The sequence below is a fragment of the Varroa destructor genome, unplaced genomic scaffold, assembly GCF_002443255.2.
Source record: "Varroa destructor unplaced genomic scaffold, Vdes_3.0 BEIS01000001.1, whole genome shotgun sequence".
NCBI classification, from domain to species: domain Eukaryota; kingdom Metazoa; phylum Arthropoda; class Arachnida; order Mesostigmata; family Varroidae; genus Varroa; species Varroa destructor.
Genome location: NW_019211454.1, coordinates 43,124,726 through 43,152,581, shown reverse-complemented (window position 1 = coordinate 43,152,581; position 27,856 = coordinate 43,124,726). Strand labels below are relative to the sequence as shown.

At 42.6% G+C, this 27,856-nt stretch overlaps 1 protein-coding gene across 8 annotated transcripts in view; it reads right to left on the bottom strand.

Moving 5' to 3' along the window:
• Positions 1-8,174: 8,174 nt before the first annotated feature.
• LOC111242953 (uncharacterized) overlaps positions 8,175-27,856 on the bottom strand; it is a 29,642-nt gene continuing 9,960 nt past the window's right edge. For 5 of the 8 annotated variants that reach the window (XR_015327326.1, XR_015327312.1, XR_015327311.1 and 2 more), the window contains one exon: positions 12,973-27,829. Coding sequence is in view for 1 of the 8 variants with exons in the window: in XM_086988374.1 (XP_086844500.1) it covers positions 27,816-27,829 (14 nt within the window). In the remaining 7 variants the exon portion in view is untranslated. Of the gene's footprint in view, positions 9,099-9,399; positions 27,830-27,856 lie in introns of those variants that run through there. The other 3 variants (XR_015327327.1, XR_015327325.1, XR_015327316.1) reach the window with 3 other exon arrangements.

Sequence of the window (27,856 nt, the reverse complement as noted above, 5' to 3'; positions counted from 1 at the left end):
CTTGTTAAAGATGGAGACGGACCAAAGAAAGCACCACACTATTTACTGCGAGTACGCTTGAGACAAATTTTTATATCATTGCTCTTCTGTTTTTTGCTTCTTTTAGAAACGATTGGATTTTTTATATTTCCTAAAAAAGTAGACCGAGGTGGCTACATCTAAGCCTAAATGCGCTGGAACGTTCACGACCGCTGCTTTTATGCGTTGGCAAATCGACTGTATGGAAAAATCCTCAGTTTGATGATTTATATGACAGATAAGAACAAAAGTAGCCTTTACATCATGTTATTATATCAGATTATTTTAGAATTAGATATAAGTGATTATTTTGGTCGTATCGTTGATAACTTCGATTAGTTCTGTGATCTGCCACGGATAACCTGTGCAGTACAGATGAACTATCATTTTTAATTTGTGCTCACATTGAACAATGCAATGGCGTTAAACCAAGTGAAAAGTAATGATAAACACTTGGTATGAAAAAAAGAACTGAATTTGTGTCATTGTCCAAGAGAACTGCAGGAAAGAATTGCTCTAACCTTTTTGTGCAGCACGCGTGCCTGGCTGGCCTGATTAGATTTATACCCCAATGGATCGTCATCCTCTTTACAAATTATGCCCAGTCAAAGAGGAATAACTGGACTTTTGATAAGATGCCCATACGTATTAGGCATGAAGCCGGGCAGACGGGCAAGATGTCTAAATAGAGGTACCAACCTAAGAAGGCCCTTCAGCTTTCATCAGTTGCCAAAAGGTTTAGTTTCTAACAAGTTCCATCAGTTCTGTTGCTGCTAGACGAAACAGACTAAATTGGTACTAGATGTGCATTAGATTTGCGCGAGGCGTCATCGTCTGGTGACAAGTAGTAGTGGTTATCCATAATAGGTGGTTTAAAGCGGCAAGATCAGTAACTCAATTAATAATGGTTGTTTATGATGAAAGGCTAAGTCATTAGTACCCCTGGTAGGCGTTGTCAAATCGATGCGTATCATTACTTACGATCATAAATTTACCGTTCTAGATCAACTGCAGTTGCCGTGACACAACAAGTCGACGTCAACGCTCGGAGGGTGTCGTTCATCAATGCGCAAGGCGGAACAAACAATAAAAAGCCGTTGTCCTACGTAATAGAAATAGAAACGATATTTTGCTTCTTTATTGAATGCAAATGATAGATACGTAGCCAACAAAAATCGTTATCCTTTCTATACTCCATGTACACCACGGGTATCTCCATTTCGCACGGACAGCTTTACAAACGAAATCATCTGTCTCTCCGTATGCCTTTAGGATTCGTTTAGGCAAATTCGCACAGGCAGGCAAGAGAACCTATTCTACTGTTTTTCAACCCCGTCACGCACAGAATCACGCAATATATAAATATACATGTTTATATACAGGAACAGAGAATAGGCAAGGCAAAAGGACAGGTGCTCAGTGTAGTTTAGCATTCTAATAGAGGCACATTCGCTCTTGCCCGCCGGTAGCAGTAGATTATTTGTTCATTCTAGGCACCTGCGGGCGAATTCATATATATGTAGAATTATGTACGACTGAGTTTTGTCGTTAGAATCTAAGAGCAGACGGGCAGGAAACAACAGCATTTGGAGTAGGGTCAGGTGTGGCGGGGGCGATGGGTCAGCGGTCGGCAACAGCATCGGGATTGTTATGGACCAGATTGGAGACGAATGGAAGCTTTCATCCAGCTTCGCGGCCGGAGAAATTAAGCTTCCACGGTCAGCAAGGCTTTCAAGTAAATATGCATTATGCGCTCATCTCGGCTGGTTTGCAGATGAAGTCCGTTGAAGCTGAAGCCACCGGTAACAATGAATTCCCCCTAGGGGTCCTCCAGATAATTAGGCAGGTTAGTAGTAGAGGCATATCGGCAAGCCTGGACGCGTTCCTTCACACATAAACGTTGTAGATAAATGCACATTGTAAAACACGAATTCTGCTTGCGACCGCTTTTGCGCTAAGCTCCGCTCAGGTCAGAACGTTGGGTTGAAAGCAAAAATTGCCGTGCTCACTTCCGTATGCCGTGCGACCGGCGTCACATTCACTAGGACAATAGCGTTATTGCATACGCGTATTGCTGTGCGTATTTACGTAGCTAGCCACCGCTCTGACAATTAGCAGCTACGGAGGATGTTATACTGCTCTGAGCGATGCGCATGAAGCGGCACGCGCGGAGACATAGTGTTTGGAGTCACCTTAGTATCTGTCACCAATACACACGATTAGGAGCACTTGTAACTGCTAGATTAATGGGTAAGTATTCATAGTCAGTTCCCATTACCGCTCTCCCTGTCTCCCGCTATATTTAGCACTTTCGTTTGCCGTATCTCTGGTCCCAATTTTGTCTTTGCGCCGCTCCATTTGACAACCTCTACTGCGGCCTTAATTCTAGGAGCGGTCAAGCTGTAGATTGCTGGGAGGTAAGGACGTCCAGGCTTGGATGGGCAGGTACCTGCCCAAGTTGACGTTGCTGAGATGGGAACGGCTGTTCCCTCCGAGAATAACGGCATTATAACCCGCGATAACTCCAAGCTGGTGACTGGAATTGTCAAATAAGAGTATTTGGCAAGTGAAGGCTGAGAGAGGCCCGTAAAGACAAGGTAGGGGTAAATAAGCGAATAACAAGCGCAAGCAGGTAGCGAATTCAAAGCACGCAAACACTTCATTTTCGTATGGACGATGTATTGCATTTAAAACTACAAACACGTACAAGTCGGGTCACAGCAGTGCTGCTGATCAGGCCCTGGGTGAGCAGTCGCGCTCGGCTTGAACCGCAGCCAATGTATTGCATTTAAACAATTGCAACGAGATGCAGAGATTTGCTTCATAAGGATAGTATGGCCGTAACTGCGTAGGCGACGCTGGCTGACTTCGTGGAAGACAAAGGGATCTGAGGTATATTTAAAGCAGCAGCAGTAAAAAAGTACTGCTGATAATCGTCTACCTTGTTTACTGTTGCTATTAGACCTCGTCTGTAGCACTGCAACGTCTAGTTTTGAGCAGATTATTTGGTTATCCTTGCCTGCTGTCATTGCATTCATTAATCGAGCTACAATTGTAGATTGTAGCATGGTGCTACTTGTAATTACTCATGCACTGGCAATAAAAAAAAAAACATTTTCATTGTTCCAAAGCTAACTGTTGTATTTTTTGTCAAGAGCTTGGTTGCGTTATTAGTATGGAGTGAACGAATCTTGGAATATTCCAGTTGTCTTAGACTCAGTCCCCATCATTCTGTGAATCAGTTATTGCTATCGTCTATCATGGCTTGCAGTCGGGAAGATGACAACGCCTTGACAATGATCTGTAGCGTCTGGAATCAGATGGTAACGGATTGCGTTTCATACGATGAGTCGGTCTGCCGTCCGATTTGGCCTGAATGGTCGGTCAACTGTGCGAAGGGAGACGGCCCTTCTACGTGGAAGCCCTGTGATTCACTACTACTGCCACCACCCATCTGCCGTTCACCGACGCCCTAGACATGACATCAATGTCCTGTTGAAAATATTTCTTTTGACCTAGTTCTTCCTTTCTGTGTCGTCTTCTACCTCCCGGAGCGTCCAAAAGCCAGTTGTTTTCCTCCGCGCTTCTATCAGTCCAAATTGGCCAGCCTATCTGCCGGCAGCAGACACTGGACCCTTGTCAAGTAAGTCTACCTCAAAACGTCAATGGAAACATCACTAATTCGCAGGATTTTGAGTTGCTGATTGACAACGTTGCGAAAAAAATGAAAAAGAACAACCAGTCATCGTTGTTAATGGTTTGCTCAGTGTGTGTAAGGAGCATGTATGTGGAAGCGTAAAGTCGAATTTGTTGTCAAGCATATATAGTGGTAATGTGGATTATATTATACAGCACAATGTGCACAGTAGGTTCTGCGTGAGGAAGAAACATCATTCGAGCTAATACATGCTATAGATCTCCACGCCGCAGCATAATATCAACTATTCTAAACCAACGACCTGGACCTATAGCCTGTAACTGATATTTAATAATGATTAGTTCATCTCACTAGGATCATGGTTGGTTTTGCTTAAGTATGTTATTTTACTGTACCCCCTCTACTGATTGCTTCAGCCATGTATTTGGCATAGATTCTCGTATGTACATGAGTTTTTCATTATTGCAGTAGGTCAGCTACATTGTAAGGCCAGTTCTAAGTGTTCTAATCCTTAAGCGCGCTATCCAACACTACGTAATAATTAAAAAACTCACATCAAGGGTATAGCTTAATAACAATAGTGCCATAGATTAGAAGTCCCATTGAGATAGACATTTTCGTAACTTAAAAGAAACATTTGAATGTGCTTATGATACCCAGAAATGGTTACATCACAGAATATTTTTTCAAGGCTCGGTTGAGTACTATCTCTAGGCGTTTGATCGGTATAGAAGTAATGTTGAGTTCTAGTGGGGAAAGACAATTTCAGATACAAAAAAGCGTCTACAAGTTGCCAGCAGGATACTAGATATAGTTTAGTTAGCATTAGGATTATTTTACGGGGTAAAAAAGGAAACAAAAGAATTAGGGCTAGCTGTTATACTGCTGCCAACGTCCCTAAGGCTCCCTTTTACGTCGTCGTCTAAGTCCGGCGTTTTCTTACCTAACTCAGATCGTCTCTGATCTGATATCTATAAGAAAAGGGGACCTCTGTATCTACTTGGACTTCCAGGTGCCCTCGTTTTCCGTCACCTGGCTGCATCGACCCGCGCGGGAGAAGAGCATGCGGCTGCTCCAACTACTTCTGCTAGCCAAACAACAGTAGCCCATTTACCCATGTACGCGAGAGTAGGAGTGTTGTGGCAGGACGGGACAATAGCCGAGAGTTAATGGCGTGGAAGTGATTGCTACCTTCGCTGCCACGTTCAACTACCCACCGGAGGACAAACCTGCCCTGCACCCCCTTCCCCCGCCGCCGACCTTTTTTCAGCCATCAGCTCTGTCTCAAATGGCCCAACAATAAGGTTTCTAGTCCTTATGAGGCCACTCGAGCGACGCAAGACGAACTCAAAGCGGGTTAGTAGCATCTTCTATACTATTTCGCCGTCTGCTCGCAGCACAGGTTAGTCCAGCTCGCCTAGACTCATACAGCGTTCGTTACCCACACTTAATAGACTTACGATGTCTAATACGTGCAAATGATTGGTTTGCCCGCTTTTGTTCTGTAAGTAAACAGAAAGTACTAACGAAAAGGATGCACGACCTCTCCAATGAGAAAAAAACATAGAGGAAAGAGTGAGATCCGACAATAGGGCAGTTTCGCTTTGGGACCGATCGTGTGCTGATCGTGCCAATTTAGTGAAAAACGATTTTTTTTTTTTATTAAATATCGACTTTGGTAAGCTGGCCCTAATTTCAGAAGACGGGTACGATACTTGATCTTTAATATTTTCCTAACGCTTCGAACTGAGTTGTACCCGTACTTATTCGTGTTTCAGTAGGTTGGCCTATTAAAGGAAGCTGTATCTTCTTGTCACAGTTGCTATTTGTTTTGTATTTTAGTTACTGAGAATAAAAAAATATCTGTTGTATTTGCCGCAGCCGACGGAAGTCAGATATTATTCCAAACCATGTCAAAGACTAAGACAACTTGAAGCGATAGTCTGTATTTCATCTGAAGGAGCGGTACGTAAGTCACGCCATTATTAACATCAATGCCAAGTTTCCCTCGAGAAAATTTGCTGCGCTTCTGATTGATCAATTCATACGTCCCTATGTTGTATTTATAAATCCACGCACTGACCTGAGCGGATGCTAAATACGTCAGTTCGGTTATCTATTTGTCCCAGGACCCAGCTAAAGTCATCCAGCTCCGATCGACTGCGCTCCTTGATAGAATACCTCTCTTCTCCATTAGCCCGCGGTACCACTAGCCTGTCGCTTCCGGTTCCCTAAGTTATCTTAGTACATACATCAGCCCATAGTTGAAGCACGGGCCAGCAAGGCTAATAGCAGCGCCGGCGAAAAAGCCATACTTAATCGATAATTGTCGATTATCATCCGAAAAATCGGCGAAGGTGGCCGGCTTCGAGTGACTGTAGGCAATTATTGAATTAATTTCGTTTTCCCTACACTCTTACCAGTCTGCCGCTCCCCAAGATCATTGTTACAGATTCCTGTCTACTGGGAATCCTTTCCCGTCCATAGTGCAGGTTCGGCCTAACTTTTTCACTGCTCGCCTCCCAGCCTCGTTGCCTTCACCTTCAATAGCTCACGGTGGGTGATTCGGCTCTAGCCAGCTAAATTTTGTCCGGCCAGTTGCTCAATGTCTGAACAACAGACGAGGGGCTTGGCTGATCGACGGACCACGCCGCCTTTACCCACGTTCATAGTCGTCGCGTACGATAGCCGCAGCCGAAGCGTCAGGCGCCATGCGCATTGCTGACATTTCTCTACGAGAGATCGTCGTAGAGGCATATGACGACTAATTGAAAACGGTGAGCCGCTCAGCTAGCGAATTTGACGAATGACCAAGGGCTACCAGCGGTAATCACACTGCGACCATCGTTACCAAGTACGGATAATACATTAGATTGAAGAATAGAGAGAAAAGGGGCCATCAAAAAGGAGACGACCCTAGCCAGGGTAAATTCGGCCCGAACACGGCGGATCGCCGGTTGTTTCGGTTTTACCCCTAGCATGACTATCAAACCCACGAAAAAGCAGTAGTCTGGGCTGACGGAAATCGAATGAGAGCTGATTGATTTAAGGTAATTATTTGCAAATAGAATCTCAAACTCTGCTATAGTGACTATAATCAAGCATTCTCAGTGCCGATGTATCCCGGCCGACTATTATTATTCATCATCATCATCGCCGACATCAGCGAAAAGCATCAGCGGACCGTCTCGCATTGCGAATGAACAAAAATTAACTAAAGGTCATAATCAAAGTCGGTTGGTCCATATGCATAGATATTTCTGGCATCGTCGTACCTACTTAGAAAAACACGTGTGTACCGTAATAAGTCCCTTGCGCCCCTCTACCGCGCCACGGTCATATTAGCTCCATCTAGTCCTATTATCAGGCCGCTACTCAGCCTGCCGTAACTACCTCCGTCCGCCGTTGGAATACGGAACCAGTTGCGTTGGAGTTAGTAGGTGGCAATCGAAATCGTTGCTGTTCCATCTAATTTGTTGATTGTCTATCCCCCGCGTACCTTCTCTGCGAGTAAGCTATTTTAGCTTGGCATTAGTCACGGAAATAAGTGACACTCAGTATACAGCTATTCTCCCATTATCTCACGCATCTAGTTCTTTGCTTCCAATTCGAGACGTTTCGGACTGAGCGACCAAGCTTTGGGGTGCTGTGTGGTAAGCCCCAACAGCCCCTGCCTACTAAATGCTATTATATGATTATGATCGACGACAATGGTTTCGTTATGGTGCGACTGAGTGTTTGTTTGGATATCCATCGGTAGCGCTGTCGGTTGAAGGGCCGATCCTGCACGATTTTAGGCCTCTGTGCCGCTCCTTCTACTTTCTATACTGTTTAAGCTTTAGTAGGTGAAATACGGCCAGATTTTCTATTTCCCCTAGGTCGTTGCTGGTGCATTTGTGCCATTGTTGCTTTATGGACTGCTCCGTCTCAGTCCTGGTACGTATCCTTTGCCTGTCTGAGGGTCAAGAGGCCGCTTACGCATTGCACTTGTTCTTTATGCATGTCCGTATGTTGAAGTCGTTTGCATTCGCTCTGTATTCTCTCACTATTTGCAAAATAGATGGAACAACTAAAAGAAAGATTTTCATGCAGCCGAGCTTAGATCAAGTTTGGCTAAAAGTGAGAAAATCAACGGTTTTTTTTTATACGCGAATTAAACAAGAACATTTTCGTTCAGGTATAACTACTAATACAATTAAGTGCATTTTTAAACTGAATTGCGTGGATCCCGTCTGCGGGATATCTGCTCCCAGAGGTCTTTTTCCAGCTCTCAGAAAGACTTCAACGTTTCAACGTTTGCTGTCCTTTTGACTGACTTTTGTGAAGTTTCCCAAGACATTTCCTGGGGTTAAGGGGATTCAGGAAGAATACGTCGTTAAAAGTCAATAAAAAAGTGACCCAAGTTCTTCTGCATGAGAGCTCTCCATACATATTGAACAGTGGCTATATAGATATGGCAAGCAGGTCAGATAAGTTGGATTGTATAAAATGTCTCAGAACGATCTGCCCGACACCTCAGAAGCGCGTAAGCATATCGTAGTCTCGTCAATCGTGCTTCAAAGATACTGGTATTGTTTTTCCAAAATTTAAAATGGATCACCCGGTGAATCTTTTTACTGCTGACGCGCTCATAAGTAATAATCAGAATGCCTTTAATACGAAAGCTAAAAATGTATTATTTTTATTTTCTGTGAATTAAAAGGTCTCCCAATTTCAGTAGTTCAATGCACACATGCCCGATTTATAGTGGTTTTGACCCCAAATTGAATTTTATTTTAATTATAGTTACAAATAGCATTAAATAACTTATCTCGTAGTACAATACTCTGCTACATTTCTGTGCGAGTAAATGTGTAGCTAGACCGTATCAAAATCTCGTTTTACATCATTTGTGTGTTGATGTGACAAATGTGCAGCTGTACCAGGGAAAAAAACATTGTCCCCGTGAAGGTGTAATAGACACTGCGTTTTTGGCAGAATCGCATTATGCTGTAACACAAAATACCAAGGCTGTCTATTAGCGGAATAAAACAACAAACTCATCTTAGAAATTCTTAGTAAATTCGCAGAGTGTTCCTCTGTAATATCCGTTTGTCCTTCAATTCTTTATTTGAATGTAACTTTGTCACTCCAAAGAACCTCTCTTAAAAACACAATTCATTTTGTTTATATTTTTCTGGGTATTATTTATTTGCGAAATCGTTTTCTTTGGTCTTTGATCATCTTTACCGATAGCGTGCATTTTTTTATAGTGCAAATTTATCATTAACAACGTCCTAGAATGTACTAAACACTTGATTTGAAACCATGGTTGATACGAGGCTCACGGTTTGATTGTCCTACCAATGTAAGATCCATCTATTGCATTTGATTCGTTGCAGATCGTGTAGGGGTATCCGCCTGAAACTCCTCAAGATTTGTACTGTGGGGTTTTGAGGTTAGCATACATTTTTTAAAAATTTAATCCCGGCCTACTCAGTATTTCCAGTAATTGACATCCCAAGAAGAATGGACAACTTGTTTTACAGTGTGCACATTCTTAGATCACCCTGAATATGTAGAAGGCTCAGTGCATCAAAGTGGTTTTAAAAATGATTTTCCTTAAGTTATTGAAGCATATAGTATTACATTTGAAAGTACACGAAATCTACTGGAGCACATGCTGCTTTGCCATGTTACAACAGGTTGAAACAATTTATCAACAAAAACAAAAAAACTCAAACCTGTAGCTCCCAGTCTCTCAGTTTTTCTCTTATTAGCAATGCGGAGGGCACAACTTCCGATGAAATCACTGCTGCTAGATTCATTAGAATTATAGTAGAATGAAAACCTACAATGAGTTAGGACAAAAATTAAGGTTCTATTGTGCCTGTAGGGTCTTTAATGCGGAACTGTATGTTGCTACGGGATCAGTAAAGGGCCGCACTGAAAATGACAAAACACCGCGCATATGCATTGGTTACAAAAGGCTACCAAGTCCAACGGCCTATTTTGCTGTTGTCTCAAATTGCTTTTAGATAAGATGAATACGTAACTAGCAATACAATATTTGTATTCTGTTAGCAGGTCTTAAATGAGGCTTCTTCAAGCATTTGTACACAAATGGAGTAGGCCATTGTCACACAGTCGCTGTACACGTGAGTATGACGAGGAAAAGTCAAACACTGATCAATTCATAACGACACACGTGTCTATCCATATGTACGATACATCATTTGAAGATAGACATATAGAATAAGGCCAGCATCGAAGCAACGCATTGAGACGCTGTCGTACAAATGTTTATCCAACTCAAAAACAGCTGTTCCAAAAAGATCAAGTGTGCTTTGTTCAAATATCGAGCGTCTGCTCTACGAAATCTTCTGCTCCTCGTAATAACGCTTTCGATTAACGGCAAAGTTTTCAATGATTCGAAAAAAATGGAGAGGATTATGTTATTGAAGTTCTATCTCGATTGTCAACTTTGCAATACAATAAGCATTTTCAACGAGTGCATTCTGCACGCCACGAAAACACGACGACACATTCTTTCGTGTTAACACGAGCTTCTGTTGACAAAATCGTCAACATAAATATACGTATCCAGGAACCTGTCTGGCACTAGCTAACTCTGTCTATGTATGTAGCCAACTTAGGTTCGATTCATTGTCCTGATGATCGAAACGTTGCACGTCAATTACCCTGACACATCGCGCTTTGCGTATGGCTCCGTTCATCAGCGATCTGTGTAGAACTGTCGGCGGTAATCGAGCTACTGCCTATCGTTTGCTCTATAGTGTAAACGAAAAGCTGATTCATGCAAGCAAAAGCTATGTAGAGCAAGATTACTTGCTAAGAGCTAGTGTTATTAAAAATACAAGAGCTGGAGGGTAGTGTTGTGTTTTTTCAGCGGAAACTTGGTATAAGATAATACATAAAAATAAATTATGCGAAATAATTGTCTGTCCGTCACCTCCATAGAAATTATGACTCATCGCTATAATATATCACGTTTATGTGAACTGTGCCTTTTTTTTTACTGTATTTACTGCCAAAGGATACCTACGTACTGGAGAAAAAAAAAATAGCAAGTGCTTAAAATATGCCGCTTTAACTGAAATTTTATCACTATACCGCCTCGTTGTGGTCACCCTAGAGTGAAATCCTACTTGGCTATATACGACCACCATTTTACGAAACTAAACAAATAAATGCCTAGAAAGCTTCGGGTAAGACCCTGCCGCTTTTCATTGATCTAATAATACAGCCAGCAGTGATCATATAACTTACTTGACTGGAAGTTACGGATAGCGCTGGCTCTAGCAGCGAGAATAATTGCGCTCTATATAGCCATAAACATTTCCTCCCTTATCGATTAAGTTAAGTCAGTGTAGATATGTACATTGTAACGGCTTTAGCAATGATTAGGTCGGCGTTAGAACTCAATTATCAGAAATCTGCACTCAGGACGTTGATTAAATATGTGCAACATTCAAGTCGATCATTCCAAATGATACTAGACCAATGCATGTTCTCTTTCAGTTTGGTAAGTAAGAGTAATTTCGCAAAATCTAAATTTATCAGACGCGCTATTCCTTGTAGTTACTCTATTATCTTGCTGATTAAATCTAGTCACCTTGTTACAGTTCCTATTACCCTGATGCAAGAATAATTTGTTTCGCATTGACTATCTTCTGTATAATTAATTCGTCCGTTATTGTTCTTCCACTGCACGATTACACGTAACTTAGCTACCTATTCTACTTTTTGTTTTGCCCTATTGAGGCAACTCACTGTAGCTGTCCTGACATCTCTTTTGACCCGGGTGCATCACAGCCAATGAGCTGATAAATTTTTTCTGTTTACCGTTTTCACACTTAGTCGGTCGGCACTCTACTCCTTTCTGCTGTGTTCAACCAGAAAATTACACGCACGTACGTACGTACGTAACGCAGAAAAAGGTTTACATTTGTGTCCTTCGTAGGTGTCCATATTATCAGCTGGTGCATGTTTCTTGTCGTAGACACAGTTACGTAGCGGATCTTCGCGCACCGCGCAGTATCACATCGTGTCATTTAAAAGGTTCTTTTTTTGAAGGCGGTGCTTGAATCTATCCTCTCGTATTGATGTTGACTGCGTATTCAAGCCTTTCTTTCACCTCATTACAAACATTTTTTGTTGATTCCAGGAGCCTGATAAACTTTATCTATACGTATGTTACTCATTAAATCACTGAGAAGATCATCGATAAAATTATATGATTGGATTTGTATAAATATTTCAATATCGTCGAGTATTTGTTTACTTGGCCTTCAGAGAATACGAATTTAAACTACGCTGTGACTACTCGCAAAGCCTACTACAGTCCCAAACCTGTGTAGGTATACATGGAAAAGTTTCGAGGAAAAAGATAAAACAAATCGTCGAAAAAAAAGTATTAGCAGCTTTTAAACCACGATTAAAGCAAATGTCTTCATATTTTAAAATAATCATATCACTAAACCAAATATACGCCACTTCAAGCAATGGCCTTCCGCCATCTTTCTTATAACACCCGATTACTATACAAGTCCTGTTTGTTTCTGGACGAAAAATCGTAACGACTGATATTTGTATTAGGCAATTGAAGTTAAATTAACACAGTTCGGACAGCTTGCAGAGGTAAAAAGATCCGGCTCATAGAGTGAATGCGTTATATATGTTTATCCAAGTTTTTTCATTTTTTGTCAAGCAACTGTATATATATATATATATATGTGATCCAGTACTGTCATATTGGAAAGAGGAGCCTTTTCTATCTACTAGCCTGCTATGATATTTCGAATGGGTCGTTGCACTTTTATTAGTTGTTGCTAGCAAAGGTTTCAAAAAATTGTTTTGCCAGGCAGGGGTATCTTTCACGACCTCATTCCAGTCCCACAAGGCGCTTAGCAAGGCCTTGTTCAGGTTCAGTGTGGGCTTTACCACAGATTGTAAAATAGATGTTTTATACATTATTCTCGTATGTGAACTACTAGTACTGTCCATCTCACGGGATCAACCGCTTTCGAAATGGCTTAATTTATTACGTTTATGTAGGATTTCGCAGAGGGAAGCACAATCGAATTTGGTGACATCTAAACATCGAGCTTCTTTGTGGCTAGTCTTTTCAAAAAGGTGTATACTGTTTGATAGTGGATGCGTAGTTTTTTGGAAATAGCTTTCTTAATAGTTCTATAAATTTTTCTAGCTGAAATTTTCAGAACGGAAGGGATAAAATTATGTTCGAACCGTTCCTTGTGATAATGCATCTTGACTACAAACAGCACACATGTTGATTTATGAGTCTAGGTATAAATCTGTGCCTTTATTATAATAAAATTGCAAATTGTAATTAATTTTCGCTTCTTCTTAAATCTGAGTAAAGGTATAAATCTCAGATTTCCTGAGGGAACCATATTCTCTGAAATACGCGACTTTAAAGCTATATGGCTTGAAGAAAGGTCAATATTTTCTCCATAGGCCAATATTCCAGCAGAAGCAACACAATCGGCCTTCTTTTATGATTCGCTTAAAATCCATAGGTGGCTAGAAATAATTCGGTGGACATAGACGCTGCATCAGAGTTGTTCATAAAGGTTGTATTTTTAGGTGTGATGCTATTGACCTTGTCGGAGATACACTATTAGATAGTCAAGCAATGCAAAATTTTTTCATTGGTTGGTGTTTGCTTTGCGTCTTCGTGCAAAAACCTAACCACCTAATAGGACAGACAAAGATTCCTTTGCATAGTGTCGACTGCGCATTCGATATTTACAAGCTTATTTGTCCAAGGTCATAAAGCGTTCTTGAGGCGACGATGTTTAGAACAGACGTTAGCAACCGTCTAGGACTATAGGAGCACTGCTTTCTTGATTTTGCTGAACTCTTGATGACGCACAGACAGGCAAGTCCAGCAGGCAGCAGCGTCCGGGGCTAGTGGGGCACACAGGGCTCGTCGAGACGGGGAAGCTTAAAACTCTTCATTGAAATGCATAGAAACCAAGTTTTTTCTCAATGGATGCCACAGGCTGCGCTTGTCTTGACTTCTGCACTCTGACCAACGACCGACCGGTGGAAACTTGGACAACGAAGGAAGCCAACGTTCCCCTCAACGATACTGAGCTTCGGGTAGGTGTGATGGCACCTGCTCATCAAGTCGCGGACTGGGCCACGCGCGAGGGTCGGCGCGCTGAGGCGCAAGGGTATTATTCAAGGTAAATGAGCCAAGCCGACCATTCAAGCAGTGAAGCTCTGCTGCTGCTGCTGCTGCTGCTAGCGGCTCCTGCGAATACACGAGTCGCTAGAACGCCAGTGTGAAGAGCGGGTGTGGACTGGGGAAAATTTTGGGGCACTTCCCTGTCACCGACCCAGGTCTAAATTAAAGCCTGAAAATTCAATGCTGGAAGTAGTTTACTATCACGCGCCGATTTCGGCTAAAGTAAGACACGATCAATAAAAGCCATTCTGAGGTATTACCTTGTACGCAAGTAATGCTTATATGTTGGTACGATATTCTTATCCTAATGTCGTTTTAGCGCGTCCATAAGGGGAAAGGCGAGAAACATAGATTCCACATGCAGATATTCTCTAAGTGGTTACTGAATGCCGTAGTATTTAAAGCTCTCCTTTTTTCAGCAAGCTTGTGCGTAATTAGGTTTCTTGTTTCTTGACAATTTTTCTTTTCGTGTCATTCCTCTTGAAAAAGGGCAGCCATTTTTGCAGGAAATCGATTCTTTATTCTAAATACATTTTTGTGCTAGCTCTGTGAATGTTGTATTTTAGGACGTATCACGTTTTTCAAGATTAAATGATTCTTACAGTTACGAATGGTAGATGTTACGAAAGCCTGTTTATTTGTACAACAGAATATGGGAAGAAGTTAAGTAGTCACAAAGTCTTTCGTTGGTATTGCTCTGTTGCCAAACTAAAGCAATGAACAAGGATTTAAACTTCTAACAGATCTATGTTATGTCCAACTTATATCTTCAATATAAGCTAAGAGAGAGGTAAACGTGATAGATCGTTTTTCAATAGCTACATTGCATTTGTGAATTTTCTAAAGCAGATATTTTTATGAAAAATTAACTATATCCTTGAAAAAACCTTTTTCAGAAACCAACTTGAGTAATCATTACCCTACGTATATATATCTTCCAGAACACCATATTTAATAAATCGACGCAAGATATCTCAATCAAACCGTTCAAAGAGCACGTCACAATAAAGTAATCAATAAATCAGAGAATAGAAAATTGAATAAAAATATACATAACTTATTAAGGGAAAAAGGCACCCTAAAGCATGTGAATATTCCAGCGGCAAAAAAATTTACACGACGACGTGATATCAACGGATTACGATACTATTAGAACGACACTAGTTAAAAGTTAAAACTTAACCGTGTATAAACAAAGCGAGAACATTTCCCATAATTTTTTTCCCCCAAAACTGAATATTGGGTTGAATTAGAAGCCCTGCCTTTCAAGACCTATGACTGACTGGTCTAAAGTCTGACAAGGAAAAATAGAAAAGTCCTCCGAGTATTTAAATCAGCGGAAATTGACCATAACGTAGAAAGTACTTTTAGTTCCCAGTGCCTTGCAAAGGATTAAGTTTGGAGTTGTGAGGACTAACTTTTCAAGCGAGTTAGGGATGTGGGAGATTTCGCTTATCGGACGGGTGACTCGGTCAACGGGGTGGCTAAGTGGATCACAGATTTAAGAAGGGATTGCATGCACACTGAACGGGTCGTTGCCGCAGAAGGGTCATCCATATAGCAGCTAGTGAAGCACGAAAATGGCAGATATATGCAGAAGCGAAGAATGGCGCCACCTATGGTAAAAAGTGATTTAAAAGAAACACAATAGACATCTGAAGATAATTTTTGTCTGTAAAACTTCTTTGATACGCCTGCAGATATAGAGAACTCCAAACGTACGAGAGGTGTTTTCATTTATCAATTTCGTTTATTGGACGTGAGCAATTTCACTAAATCGTTCTGCCGATGACGCGATTGAGGTCAATTCCTGTAGATTACTGTCGTCACTTAGTAAGCAAGAATTTATTTAGTAGCCACCAATGACTTTTCCAAATTTGTTTTTGTTGTGGGGTACTACATCTAAAACAAATAAGGAACTTCGCTATGATATTTGCTGTGATCACATTTTAGCTCAAGATATCGGTATAGCCTGGGTGGTGACTAACAGATGCAGCTGATGTGCACTCATGTTTTTATCACACAGGTCATCGTTGGAAATTGCTCTTCTGCAATACGCGTGCTTTAGTTGCTCTGCGCTTCTCTGTCAGGCAAAACCTAAAGGGACGAATTTCTCTTTCAAAAAAAAGGGAACTAGGACAAGACTTACTGGAAGGATATGAGATGTCGTAGGGTCTTGGGCGCCTTTCTGATGGAAATTTCGCAAGCAATTTGCCTCGCAGCTTCAACCGGACTCCCGACGGAACGGTGGCAATACGAGTTGTGACGGCATCAAAAGAACGGTAAGTGTGTATCTATGTGTGTAAGTGTGTGTGTGTGTACGTGCGCGGTCGGCCGGTCGGTTAACGGTTGCAAGGGAAAATGGGAAGTACGCTCTTTTTCAACGTTCTCCGACGCGCCAGTCCTTTACCACCTCGTCTTTTTCTATCCGGTGCGTCGCGTTTTCTCGTCGCAGCCTTCGCTCAATGCCTGCCGTCAACTCAACTGCCAAACTCCTTTCAGATCGTCTCGAGGCAAGCGGATGGCCACTCTGTACGATGCTGGGAAGGCGGAAGCGGCGGTGTCAGACGACTGAGTCTTTTTACCGGCAAGCTGTACTGGTTGGCGAGTATCTGAATCGTTGCCGTCTCCACCGCCTTTTCTTCTGTTCCCGGTGGCTCAGGGGCGTAGGGTTTCCGAGATTCCTGTCGCAGTTTACCACGACTACGAGGATCAAGAGACCTCTCTCCATCCTTTCTTAGCTCACTGGCTCCATGGCGTGCCTTCTCGCCTCATTCTCCCCTTTCCCGACAGCCTCTATACCCTCATACAGCCAGCCCGCTCTTTATCCGGAAAAGGCCGCTTCACTTGTTTTGCTTCTTGCCCCCTTCCCCCATATCTACTTCTGCTGCTTACCGTGTTCACTTGGCCGGCGGCTAAGCCTGTAGCGAGCTGGTTTCGCTAGCTGGCCTATGTCGTTTCTTGCTATCCAGCTGGCAACCAACCAACGCAACTTGTTCCCCCAAATATTGTTGACTGCCATTCCCTTATTTGTCCCGCGACAGTTTGCACGTCCCTTTATCCCCACGATCTTACCCACCCTCGAAAGGAGCAGTTTGCTAGCTTACCCCTACGCCATACCGCGTCGCTGCTCCTTCTGCTGGCGTCCTGGCCGCTGCCATCGCCGCCCGTTTCAACGACCAAGTTACCCGTACCCCCTGCCGGCCAATCCCGTCGTGCCTAAACCTCCGTCTTTCCCTCATCTTGTCTAGGCTTTCGTCCTTCCTTCTACTTCGTCTTCAAAGGCGGCCAGCGAGTGAGGCAGCAGAGGCTGCCGTTGACAAAGCGTCCTGCCGTCTACACGTCCGCGGAGAACAGAATTGCAGCTGCCGAGTGAGACAAAATATAAAGATGGAGGCAACGAGAAATAGCGGCTGGGAAACGGGTGAACGGAGAACCATTTTGTCATACTGTGAAAGGCCATACACCACTGTACGAATCGCTATCATTGCCACCACCATCGTCCCTTCCCCTATCTAATAACTGCATGACCATTTTCTACATCTGTAGCGTACCCCGGAGTATTGCTACGACTGAACCGGCCCCACACACCCAGCCGTCTTGTCCTCCGTATCCCTTTACCGAACCGCTTACATTTGCGCCGATTCTCCGCGATCTTTGCGCTCTACGCGACATCCCGTTCCATCTACGCTTTTCCTTCGCTCCGAACCAGAAGCGAAGAGGACGACCACCGGAAGCTACGAAGCCAGCCAAGGGACAGAGGGGGTTATTTTTTACTCGGGCAAAAAATAGCACGTCGCTACAACTACGTCTTACTGGCAGTAGTCGCCGTGGTTACGGCGGCTGTGACGAGAGCGCATCGTTCATCTCAGTCTCTGCGTTTCACTTGTGAAGCCAACAAAACTCCGCCCATGTCTGAGCGGACAACGCAAAAAGTGATTTGAAAAACTAGTACAACCAGAACGAATGACAGCATGGCATCAAAGAAGAATGATTACACTTTGCAAGAGGACACTAAGAATCACAGTTATTGCTGGTGTGGCTTGAATAGGAACATAAAATTAAGATTCCTATGGATGATATGGTAGGGTCTCAGAAGCAACGGCAATGTGTTAGAGAGAAATGCACCTTTATTCAGGCCGGATTTTCCAATAGGACGCTGTTAACAGAATAATGGGATCAAGCAACAAAGGACACCATTTTTAGGATTCTTTCGTCCATGCAATGGCTACTAATATCCCTACTGTGAGCTTAACTAACTCCCTTGATGAATGTACTATAATAGAAAGACCGAGGATTATATGCATTGTTACTGTTGGCTAACGATGAAAAACAAAAACTTAGAAAAACAAATGTTATCACAATGAAATTCTGTAATTTTGGGTCGAGATTAGGTATATACATGTATACCTACAACGAAGGCATCCCCACTAGACACCCTTTTATAAATAAAGTTTACTTCAATCGCAGGAAACGTCCAGAGACGTGCAGGCTTTGCACGTCACTGCAGCACGGGACAAACACTCAACAGAGTATCATGTGAAATGCTTTTCGTATATTTAAAGAAATAAAGTCATTTTCGTGTCGTCTAACGGAAACCATTCTACCACTGCTACTTAAACTATTTAGAATAGTGATACATTTAGAACAGCCGTTGAGCATTTTAATCCATCGCGCAGCACTTGTAAGAAGTGCTTAGAATTGTGTGTTAGAATAATGTCTAATTTGAACTACAGATATTCGTAGTTTTTCGAGGTAGTCTGAGACGCTACATTATGTGATTTCGAGGGAGCCTCCAAAGATTGTTGAATCGATTACTCTAATATAAAATCAAATCTTTTCGATAAAGTATTCGTATTAAACTACGTTATAGTAACTAGCATTATGACAGCACAATAAAACAGCAATAATTATAACAATGTAACTGTTAACTAATAAATTGCTTCAACTGTGATAGATACGCGGAAGTGGACAGCTCCAAGGATAAACCTTCAAGCTGGATCAATTTTTAACTCGCTTTAGGACGTCTACTAATATAACAGGCTTGCGTCGCTTGGCGTCCATAACTTCTACAGTCCGTTTATCATTTTATATACTGCGACAGGGTTGTCTCTGCCTATATGTGACGCGCAGTTGTCTTGCCTTTCGAAGTAGCAACGGCATCCATCTGCCGTCTTTACGGCTTTATGTACCGCTACGACAGCGACTTTTAAAGCGACCACTGCCTCTGCGAGTCAATGAAATGTCGTCGTGGATGGCGACCTTCACTCGTCTCGCTCTGCTGGTCCTTATCGAACAGAAGGTTATACGTAAGTGAGCTACGAATGATCGGATTCAATCCATCGTCGTAAGGCTTAGCGGGCGCCGCTTCACCTCAATATTTTCGGCGCTTTTCGTACAGCCTTCCCACTTTCGTCGTGTCTTGTGTCTGTTTCCTGTCCAGCCGAGACATCCCTTTTCTCGGCATCTGTATACTGGGCTACTATCGTTTAAGTTTGTCCTTAAAGCATTGGATCATCCAGACAAATCTTGGATCGGCGTCTTTTCCTTTTGATAGCTGAACAACGCAAGCCTTAGTGGCAGACAAAATAGAGCTATGGTGCATTATTCTGCTTCTGCAGCTGCTACTGGCAGTCGCGAGTCGACGGCCGCGCTGGCTAGAGGTAAAAATTGGGTCCATCGGGTCGGATATCGCAAATCCAAAATCCTTTCCTCTTCTGCACTGTATCGTCTCTTTGTCTTATAGTCGATCTCACCCACACAGAGGCACACAGGGACAGACATGAAAACTAGCATACATACGATGGTTTTTTCTTAGTCGTTCTTTTTCTTCGACATGCGTTTCGCGGAAATCCGACAGACGACGAAGAAGGCAATGCTTTAATTTAGAACGCTGGATCCCACTCGTCATGTTTCTAGTACCCCTGTAACCTTCATGCCCCGTGTTTATCCTCTACATCATGCGAAGCAGACACAAGCATACGAACGCACACGCTCTCACTTGGTAGGAAGCTGACCCAGACGGTGCGAAAGACGCTTCTTTAAGAAAAATGGCTTCTACAAGATTCAATTCCATCAACACACTTATGATGTACACCAGCACTGCCGTACACAGTACAACACAACGACTCTTATACATTCAGAGATTTGCACTAGACTCGAAGGGAAAGACGTTGTTATAGGAAAGAAATATTTTAGATCTAGATGGATATGTATGTAATTACTGTAAGAAAGCAGCCGTTCCTTTGAAGTATTTCTGTCTTTACTACGCTGTTATATCACCATTGGAATTAATCCTACTAGCTAATGCATTGTATGAACCCGGAAAGTCCTAATAAATCTGCCTTCATTTGCAAACAGTCTGTCAAAAAAATCACGAATATGTTCCTGAAAACGTACATGCTGACTCTCTAGGTAGATGTGAGCTCTATCAGAATTAGGTGGTTTCAGTTAAAAGGAAAATCACGCCCTCGTACAATCACGCCTACGGATTTATGTAACCGTACAGATGTTGAAACCTTCACTAAGCGCTGAGTTAGTGCATCTGCTCTAGCAGTATTAAGTCTCGAAGTTATCGTTCTGATATGACGAAATGATAAGGGTCACCAAATACGAAAGCTGATTACCCCCAAATGTTACCGATGATTTTTCAGATAACTAAAAACGTTGATTGAGCATTTGAGGATCAGTTTATCGAACACTTTCCATTAAGTTGAACAGCCATGATGCAGATGTATAGAGGTATTTCATGACGTAGGATTTTCCCAACCTTCTCTATAAATAGATGGAAGGAAATCCAGAAGGTTTAAATAGCCCAGTATGCCATAGCAACCGAATTTATACGAAAAAAGACCAAGTGTTTCGTATGGGTGATTTCCATCCATTCCAGCGATTCTAAAGCTATCATTTGGAAAATCAATTAAGCAAGCCTAAAGGTTCTGTCCCGACATTTTAGCTGGCACTCCCGTATATTCTACCTGTAAGCGTACATTCAAATTGTACGAATTTGTTGTAATCACCAATCTCATCGTATTCCTGCCTGTCACTATTCGTAATTACGAGATAACGATAAGTGTAATTATATCATTTTATTTAAGTTAGCCCATTCACAGAACTGCATACCGTATGATCCTAGCAAAATCCAGGATCAGGTCTGCCTGGAGCGCAATGTGGATAATTCGAAAATTCGATTATGAGCTCTCAAGGGTTGGCGGGGTTTCCACGATTGAGGAACAGTTTGGTCTGGACGTTTAATGCGCATCCTCTCGAGTGCCATGGTGACCACATAGAGCAAGAGATGTGCAATCACGCTGGCTCAAGTCATGCTGAGCGCTGGCAAAGATATTACTGTAAAAGATTATGAACTATCAGGGTCTATAGGCGGAAAACAGCTTCTTGTACAGTTCATTGTTTTTTTATTGTTGAAGAAACCCCACATGAATCCAATAAGGCCTAGTACGTTTGTTTTTCCTTGTGAGCTAGGTCCATAAAGCTATACCAAATAGCCAATCCCGAGGACCTGTTCACACAAAGAATAGTTGAAAAATAAAAATAAAAAATTTGCAGAGTTCGGACGAAAATATTGTACAAGCTCTATCTATTTCACACAGCTACGCTCAGGTCACGCAGAGTTATAAAATTAGAATACTGAATTACAATTATACAAAAGGCGGAGTCATTGTGCAACATTCATTAGTTCAAAAGGTATGCTTATATATATATATAGCAGACGTTTATACATTATTTTGGTATTTCGCCGGAGTATGTAATTTGGACTGGCAGAAAAATCGTCAATGATTTTTAACGATCTTCCATTGGTACTGTTTTCGAAAATAAACTAGTATTGCCAATATAGCGTCAGGCTGAAGAAAAGATTTCAAAGGTATAACAGATAACGAAGTTGTTTTTCGAGTCCGATTCATCCTGTGTTAGCGTACGCGCCGAAGAAGGTGGACTCTATGCTTCATTGAAGTGAATAAATCGAGAAACCAAATGCTCCAGGTAATCGGCGGTAAATTGACTCTCGATCGTTGTTGCTGAAAAACCTGGTAGTGCGCATGACCACCGCGAGAGTTCAGATACCATACTATACTTATCGAACTCTATTCATTCACATTGAAAAACAGGAAACAGCAGGCACTGCTTAAGTTCGACATGAAAAAATTAATTGCAGAACTGCAAACTGCTTATTACTACTTTATCATTGTCAAAAAATGCAGTGTGTGTACCTCTTAAGCTATTAGATAGTCCTGCCTGAAAGTAGACGTTTCGACAAGCCTCTGAAAATTCTTCTCTTGAGAAAAAATTGATTTCTCAGGATACTGTGCCGACTTAGGCAAAAAATGTGTATCATTTCGATACATTACAGTCATTATTATAGCAGTATATTTTTTGACATAGAAAAGTTATCCTTTCCTTTCTTTGAAACGGAAGGGTGAACCTGCCGGGACAGTTACATTATCTCGGCATCACTTCAAATAGGGTTGAGCGTTTGAATGTCTGATACGTCCCTTTAATTTGTCATAATTGGATCTGAATCTGCTAATTTCACATGAATAGATTTAATATAATGAGATCTCAGTAAACCATGAACGTTTCTAAAAAACAGTTAGAAAGACGCGAGCTTGGCTCGTTGACCTTCTTGATAGAATTTGATATAAATGTCGCGGTCTTATCTTTAGTCCCATAAAGCGCATTCTACCGGAATGCAGCATTAGGAATACCGGTTACAGCATTTAGGAATTTCCAATATCGTTGCTCATATGTTTCTATTTACTTGAGCTGCCCCATTAAACCGCAATTAATGCGATGATGACCTTGGAGTCCATTAATTTCACTTTTCGGAAACCTTACATATCACACTATAGTAAAAGGCTAGCGGGTATCCTGAATCTTCATAAATACTCTCATTGCCAGTGACGCATGAATAGATCCACAATATGTGCATATCTAGGTATGACTGTATCCCGCAAAGCTGTCCTGAACCAAAAGGCTCGAATAACGTCCAGCTTAACATATCAATTGTAGTACGAACAGCGTATGTCATTCGCATACTTGTCGGTTACATGGTGGCCCTCTTGTTTCTCACAGAAGTAAAGCATCCGTCTCGTTGCATCCCTCTCTTTCCCCTATCTTGTACGCCGTTTTTGAAGCTCTGCATCACCCAGCTCTTCGTTGGAATCCATTCATGTTGTTCGTTTCGTCACTCTCTCTCTCTTTTGTAACGCTCGCCTTTTTATTGGTTTCTGCTACGCGTGCGAGTTCTCGTTCATTTCGAGCGTTTTCTGTTGTCTGTCTTGAAATACCTGTTTCCCTGTAGTGACTATGCGGTCTCAATACTTCACTCTGCACATATGTTGCTTCTTTCTATCGCTTAGACTGCATTGATGTCAGGACCAGTGAACATTTCCATTGCCTCCCACTCTATATCTACTTCTCTCCTTTACGCTCTCGATTTCTCCCTGTTGCACTTGTGCCGCTAGTCACTTTGCCCCTCGAACACGGGGATCTGAACTGGCTGACGACAGAGAGAGAAGTGTGGGGTTAGTGGGGCCTGGGGATGTTCCTGGTTCCTTGCTCCCGCATTTGGGATCGAATGTTTTATTTATGGCGACACCAAAAGAGCGAAGAGGTCGAACAACAAGAGCAATTCAGCTAGCCTCCAGGCGTCTAAAGCCGCTCTATGATCGTCGCATAAAAAGAAAGGCCTACAGGTCTACCGGCTCTCGCGTAGTTTGCTCTTGGTTAGTTTGTTCTCGTTTGTTTGTCGGCTCGTCAGACCGTTCGACCAGTAGCTCCCCAATCGGACGCCTCCTCGCTTACAGCGTTACTCAGTCTCCAGTCCAGTCTACAGCCCGTTATGGCAATTGCAAGGACGTCAACAGGCTGTGCAGTTCTCCTTTCTTTTCACCTCGACCATTTACTGTCTGTTCTAGTCACGTGTATAGCGCCAGAAAGAGGGCTTCCGTACAGCTTTAGCGTGGCCGAATCCTGCGGTACTGAGAGTGAGCGACCTTGCATCACCGGTGTTTCTAAGTTGCCCCACCAGACTATCAACTTGTTCTTTTACCGATGCCCTCGATCCTCATAGAGCTAGCTGCCCGCTACTGCTACTGCTACTACTGCCGTTGTTGTTACTAGTCACGTTGTTTGGCTCGATCGCATGCTGTACGGCCCTTGTTCTATTACCTTTGGGCGAATGAGGGAAGGCAGAAGAATGCTATTTACACAGCGGCCCCCAGCTCAAGGTCGGAATTGGTATAGCACCGTGAAGCTTTTTTTTGCTGTCAGCATAAGCTCTCAGTTGCTAGGTAAGTCATACACCGCGAAATCGCGGTCAAGTCAAGAAATGCATTGTCTGCCCTAGTTCATGGAAAGGAATTATAGTTTCAATTGAAGTGATGCAAAAAAATTATACCACGATGCCTGTACCCTGTGCAATTACTGGTCTACGTTTACCATTCAGAAATTTGGCGATTTTCTATAACACATGATGGTTTATACTTCCAGCATTTGCCAGCCGGCTTTACGGGCACTGTTGTTTCCGTAGAGGAAACCATCGTTGTGATAATTTCGCGCAGTTTTTGCCAGATTGGATCTGTAGTCTTTGAATTAATACACAAGACTAGTAAAGATACTCTCAGCATGGATTAACAAGAAAATAATTCCACTATACGTGAACCTTACACAGAATGAGTGAGTTCATGGACAACTCTTTGACTAGCACTGAATACACGAACAATACTGCTATTGGTGACGGCCGCTCAAGTTCAAAAACTTAGTCCTTTAGCCACATTTGTAAATTGGGTGGTATACGGAGGATGAATGATAATGGTGATATTAAGAATATTCTGCGTGTCTGTCCAGTAAATGCTCATATATTACTTGTAGTCGATGTTGGCTAGCGAACAGAAATCGATAAACAGGATCACATAAAATTACCACTGCGACATTTCTCTCTAATGACGAACCGTACTTCAGTATAGTAACAAAAGTTACCGCCAGAACATAATGGCGTAGTAACGCTATAGAACAGTTGAAAAATAAAAACAAAGGCTAGACATTCAGGCTTTCTTGTCCATATTATGCTATACGTGAATATTGTCGTCACTCTTCGCAGTTACCAGCGAAGTCCTTATTGATGGCAGCCCTCGTCAAGCAATTTCCAGTTCCACTATTCTACTTCTCGAAGGTCGACATGGCAAAACAAGAAGGGCAATAGAAAAAACCCATTGCTTACTTCCGATTCAAATTGGTGTCGAGCCTTTGAATTTCCTTCGTGCTGCAGAACGTCCGCGTTAATGGTATGCTGCCCCCAAAGCAGCTGTCAGGGCATTTGCTATTCAAGGGAGTCGTTCCTTGAGCGGCTCAAGAGTAGCCTGTGTAGCATGTACGCCGATAACATTCCCCGCTTCCTACTCACCAACTTCGTCCAGGAAAGCGGCGACAGGGGCGTTGTAGGTTGGCAGCCTTCTTCCGTCGCCACTGTGTCTACTACGACAAAAACAGTGACGAGCATCTCGCAACAGAGAAATTGGAGATCGCAACTGATAGTGGTATGATAATTTACTCAGCATGCACACGTGGCCATATGTATACATGGAAATAGACAGAAAATCCATTTTTGAGCTTATGAATAGCTGCAACCCGCCGCGACTTAGCGTTAAAGTGTAACTGAACAACCATAACTTTTGAAGCCTGTGGAATGAAGGCGGGTTACGGATAAGGGTAAAGGAAAGGTCAGAGGTTGTTCTGCTTAGGGAAACTCCAGTCAGCATTGCTCACTCATTGCACGGCTTATGCTACACGGATTAGCCGACTCGTGTGGGACAAGTCGTTGCGTTGGACTGCTAATCAAGATTCCCTTACCTTATGATAGAAGATTCGCGCTCGGCATCCACGATTTCAATACGGGACGCAGCGGTTAATCAAACAGAAGGATATGTATTTCGGTGCTGCAACATTATTTTGTTATGGTGTATGTACTTGGTACCTTTCATAAATGATCTCCATCCACACGTATATATATACCTGGTTACAGTAATATTTATGATATATGTACATGGTGCCCAATCACCATATTCCTCTCGATATAGTAAGTCGTTGGCTTTACGCTTGTGCTGTATAATCTTGTTTATGTAAAGTATGGATTCCATTCGAGTGATTCTGTTGCCGCAAACGTGATAGCTGAGATAGACAAAATCCGTTCCGCAAAAACGGATTTACGTTAAAAATACGAACGTTGTTCAGCTGGCAAAAGAATGCAGACACCACGCAATCAAGATTGAAACCTACGACTCATAACCAAGATGAAGGAAACTTCAAAAAGGACGTGTGCCTAACTGAGCTAAACAAATCAGAAAAAAAATTTACAATTATGCTGAACATTATTAAGCAACCAACTCACCATAGATCAGAAAAAATTAAGTGGTACGGCCAATAATGAAAGTTTGACAAAGTACGGTTAATTTTTAGTCATGGTGAAATTGTTTACTAGTATTTCGTTTATAATAACATTGAGCATTGCACGACTCCGAAAAACATTTGCCCTAGTAGGCATATGGGTTGGTTCTACTTAAAGTATACGTTTACCGTTTAGGTCGAACTGGAAACGCATTAAAAGCAGATTACAAATGTCTATCCATTGACATACTGCAAATGCTATTTATCTGTGACATTAGACGATGAAGTTGTTTGGGAGTCAGCTAGTTGATCTCCACTTTGTTGAGGAAGGAGGTCATTCTGAAAATAGGTTAGCTGTATCTTACTTTTCCTTTGCTCCAGGAGGCTGGCGCGTGTATAGGCAGTTTGTGGGCAAAGCACAAAACTTTTGTTTGGCGCCTTGGCACTACGTGAGCCGTTACGCCTAGCGTTCTTTTTTTGCCTTCACTATCCCCCTCTATCGCGTCCTCAATGATGGCTGGATACCTCGGATGGTCTCGATTCGAATGAGAGTCTCTAGCTGCCTGGCTTGCTCGGTTGCTCGACGTGAGCGGCCTTTCAGCAATAGCCAGCCAGGCTTTCTGGGAACTTGTTCTCTGTCTTGCCACTCACTTGGCGTAGTTGCCCGCTTGGCGTCGGTTGTACGGTTTGATGGTTGGCCGGGCCGCGGGTAAGCGAATGCTCGCTACCAATAAGTGTACAGCAGCAGGCAGTAGCGTTTGCACGATACACCTGCTGGTAGGCGTTTGGTTCTGCACGGTCTCTTCCTTTCTATTACTCTAGTCCTCCTTGTAACTTGGCCCTGGTAGTAGTCTATCGATACAACTTCGCTTTGCGAATTGCTCCGCCGCATGATAAAGCGGCGGGAGAAAACTCGTTCGCATTACTCGACTTCGAATGATCATTAAAGCTACGCCATAGCTGAACTCGTATGCTGTAGATGGTGGTAGCAACGGGTAGTCATAGTAGGCAAGACAAGTTTCACAAGGTGATAACCCTTCTTCAAGTTAAGTGTCGGCCATTGTGATGGAACAGCAGAGTCTTCACTGACTGAGCAAACAGACTTCGAGCGAACGGAACGAAAAAACAGACATTTGCAAGTGATGTAAACACAATTGATGTGATCACATGAAATGTGGAACGGGATAGAACACGGGAGGGGGCTTGTCAAAGATGTTTAAAATAGGTTAGGCTATTTAGTCTTGCCTTGCATGCAACGGATCATAATGTGAGCGTTTGTAGGTGGGATTTTTGGCAGTAATGTACAATCGATTTCAACTTGCCATCTTTCAATACTTTTCAGAGCCATATTTGGCTAGCGCACACATTCAGATTCACGGGATCGATGCTGTTACGAAACTTTTCAATGTTAGAAGTTTTAGCAATGTTATGGTCATTCCAAGAACGGCAACCAGTAGCCTGGATTGATTTTCTACAACAGTGGAATGCCTGGTTTTTAGTAATCAGGGGGTCGCTCCATCGTTAACAATGTACATCTGGAAAGGTGAAAAAATAGTTAAAGT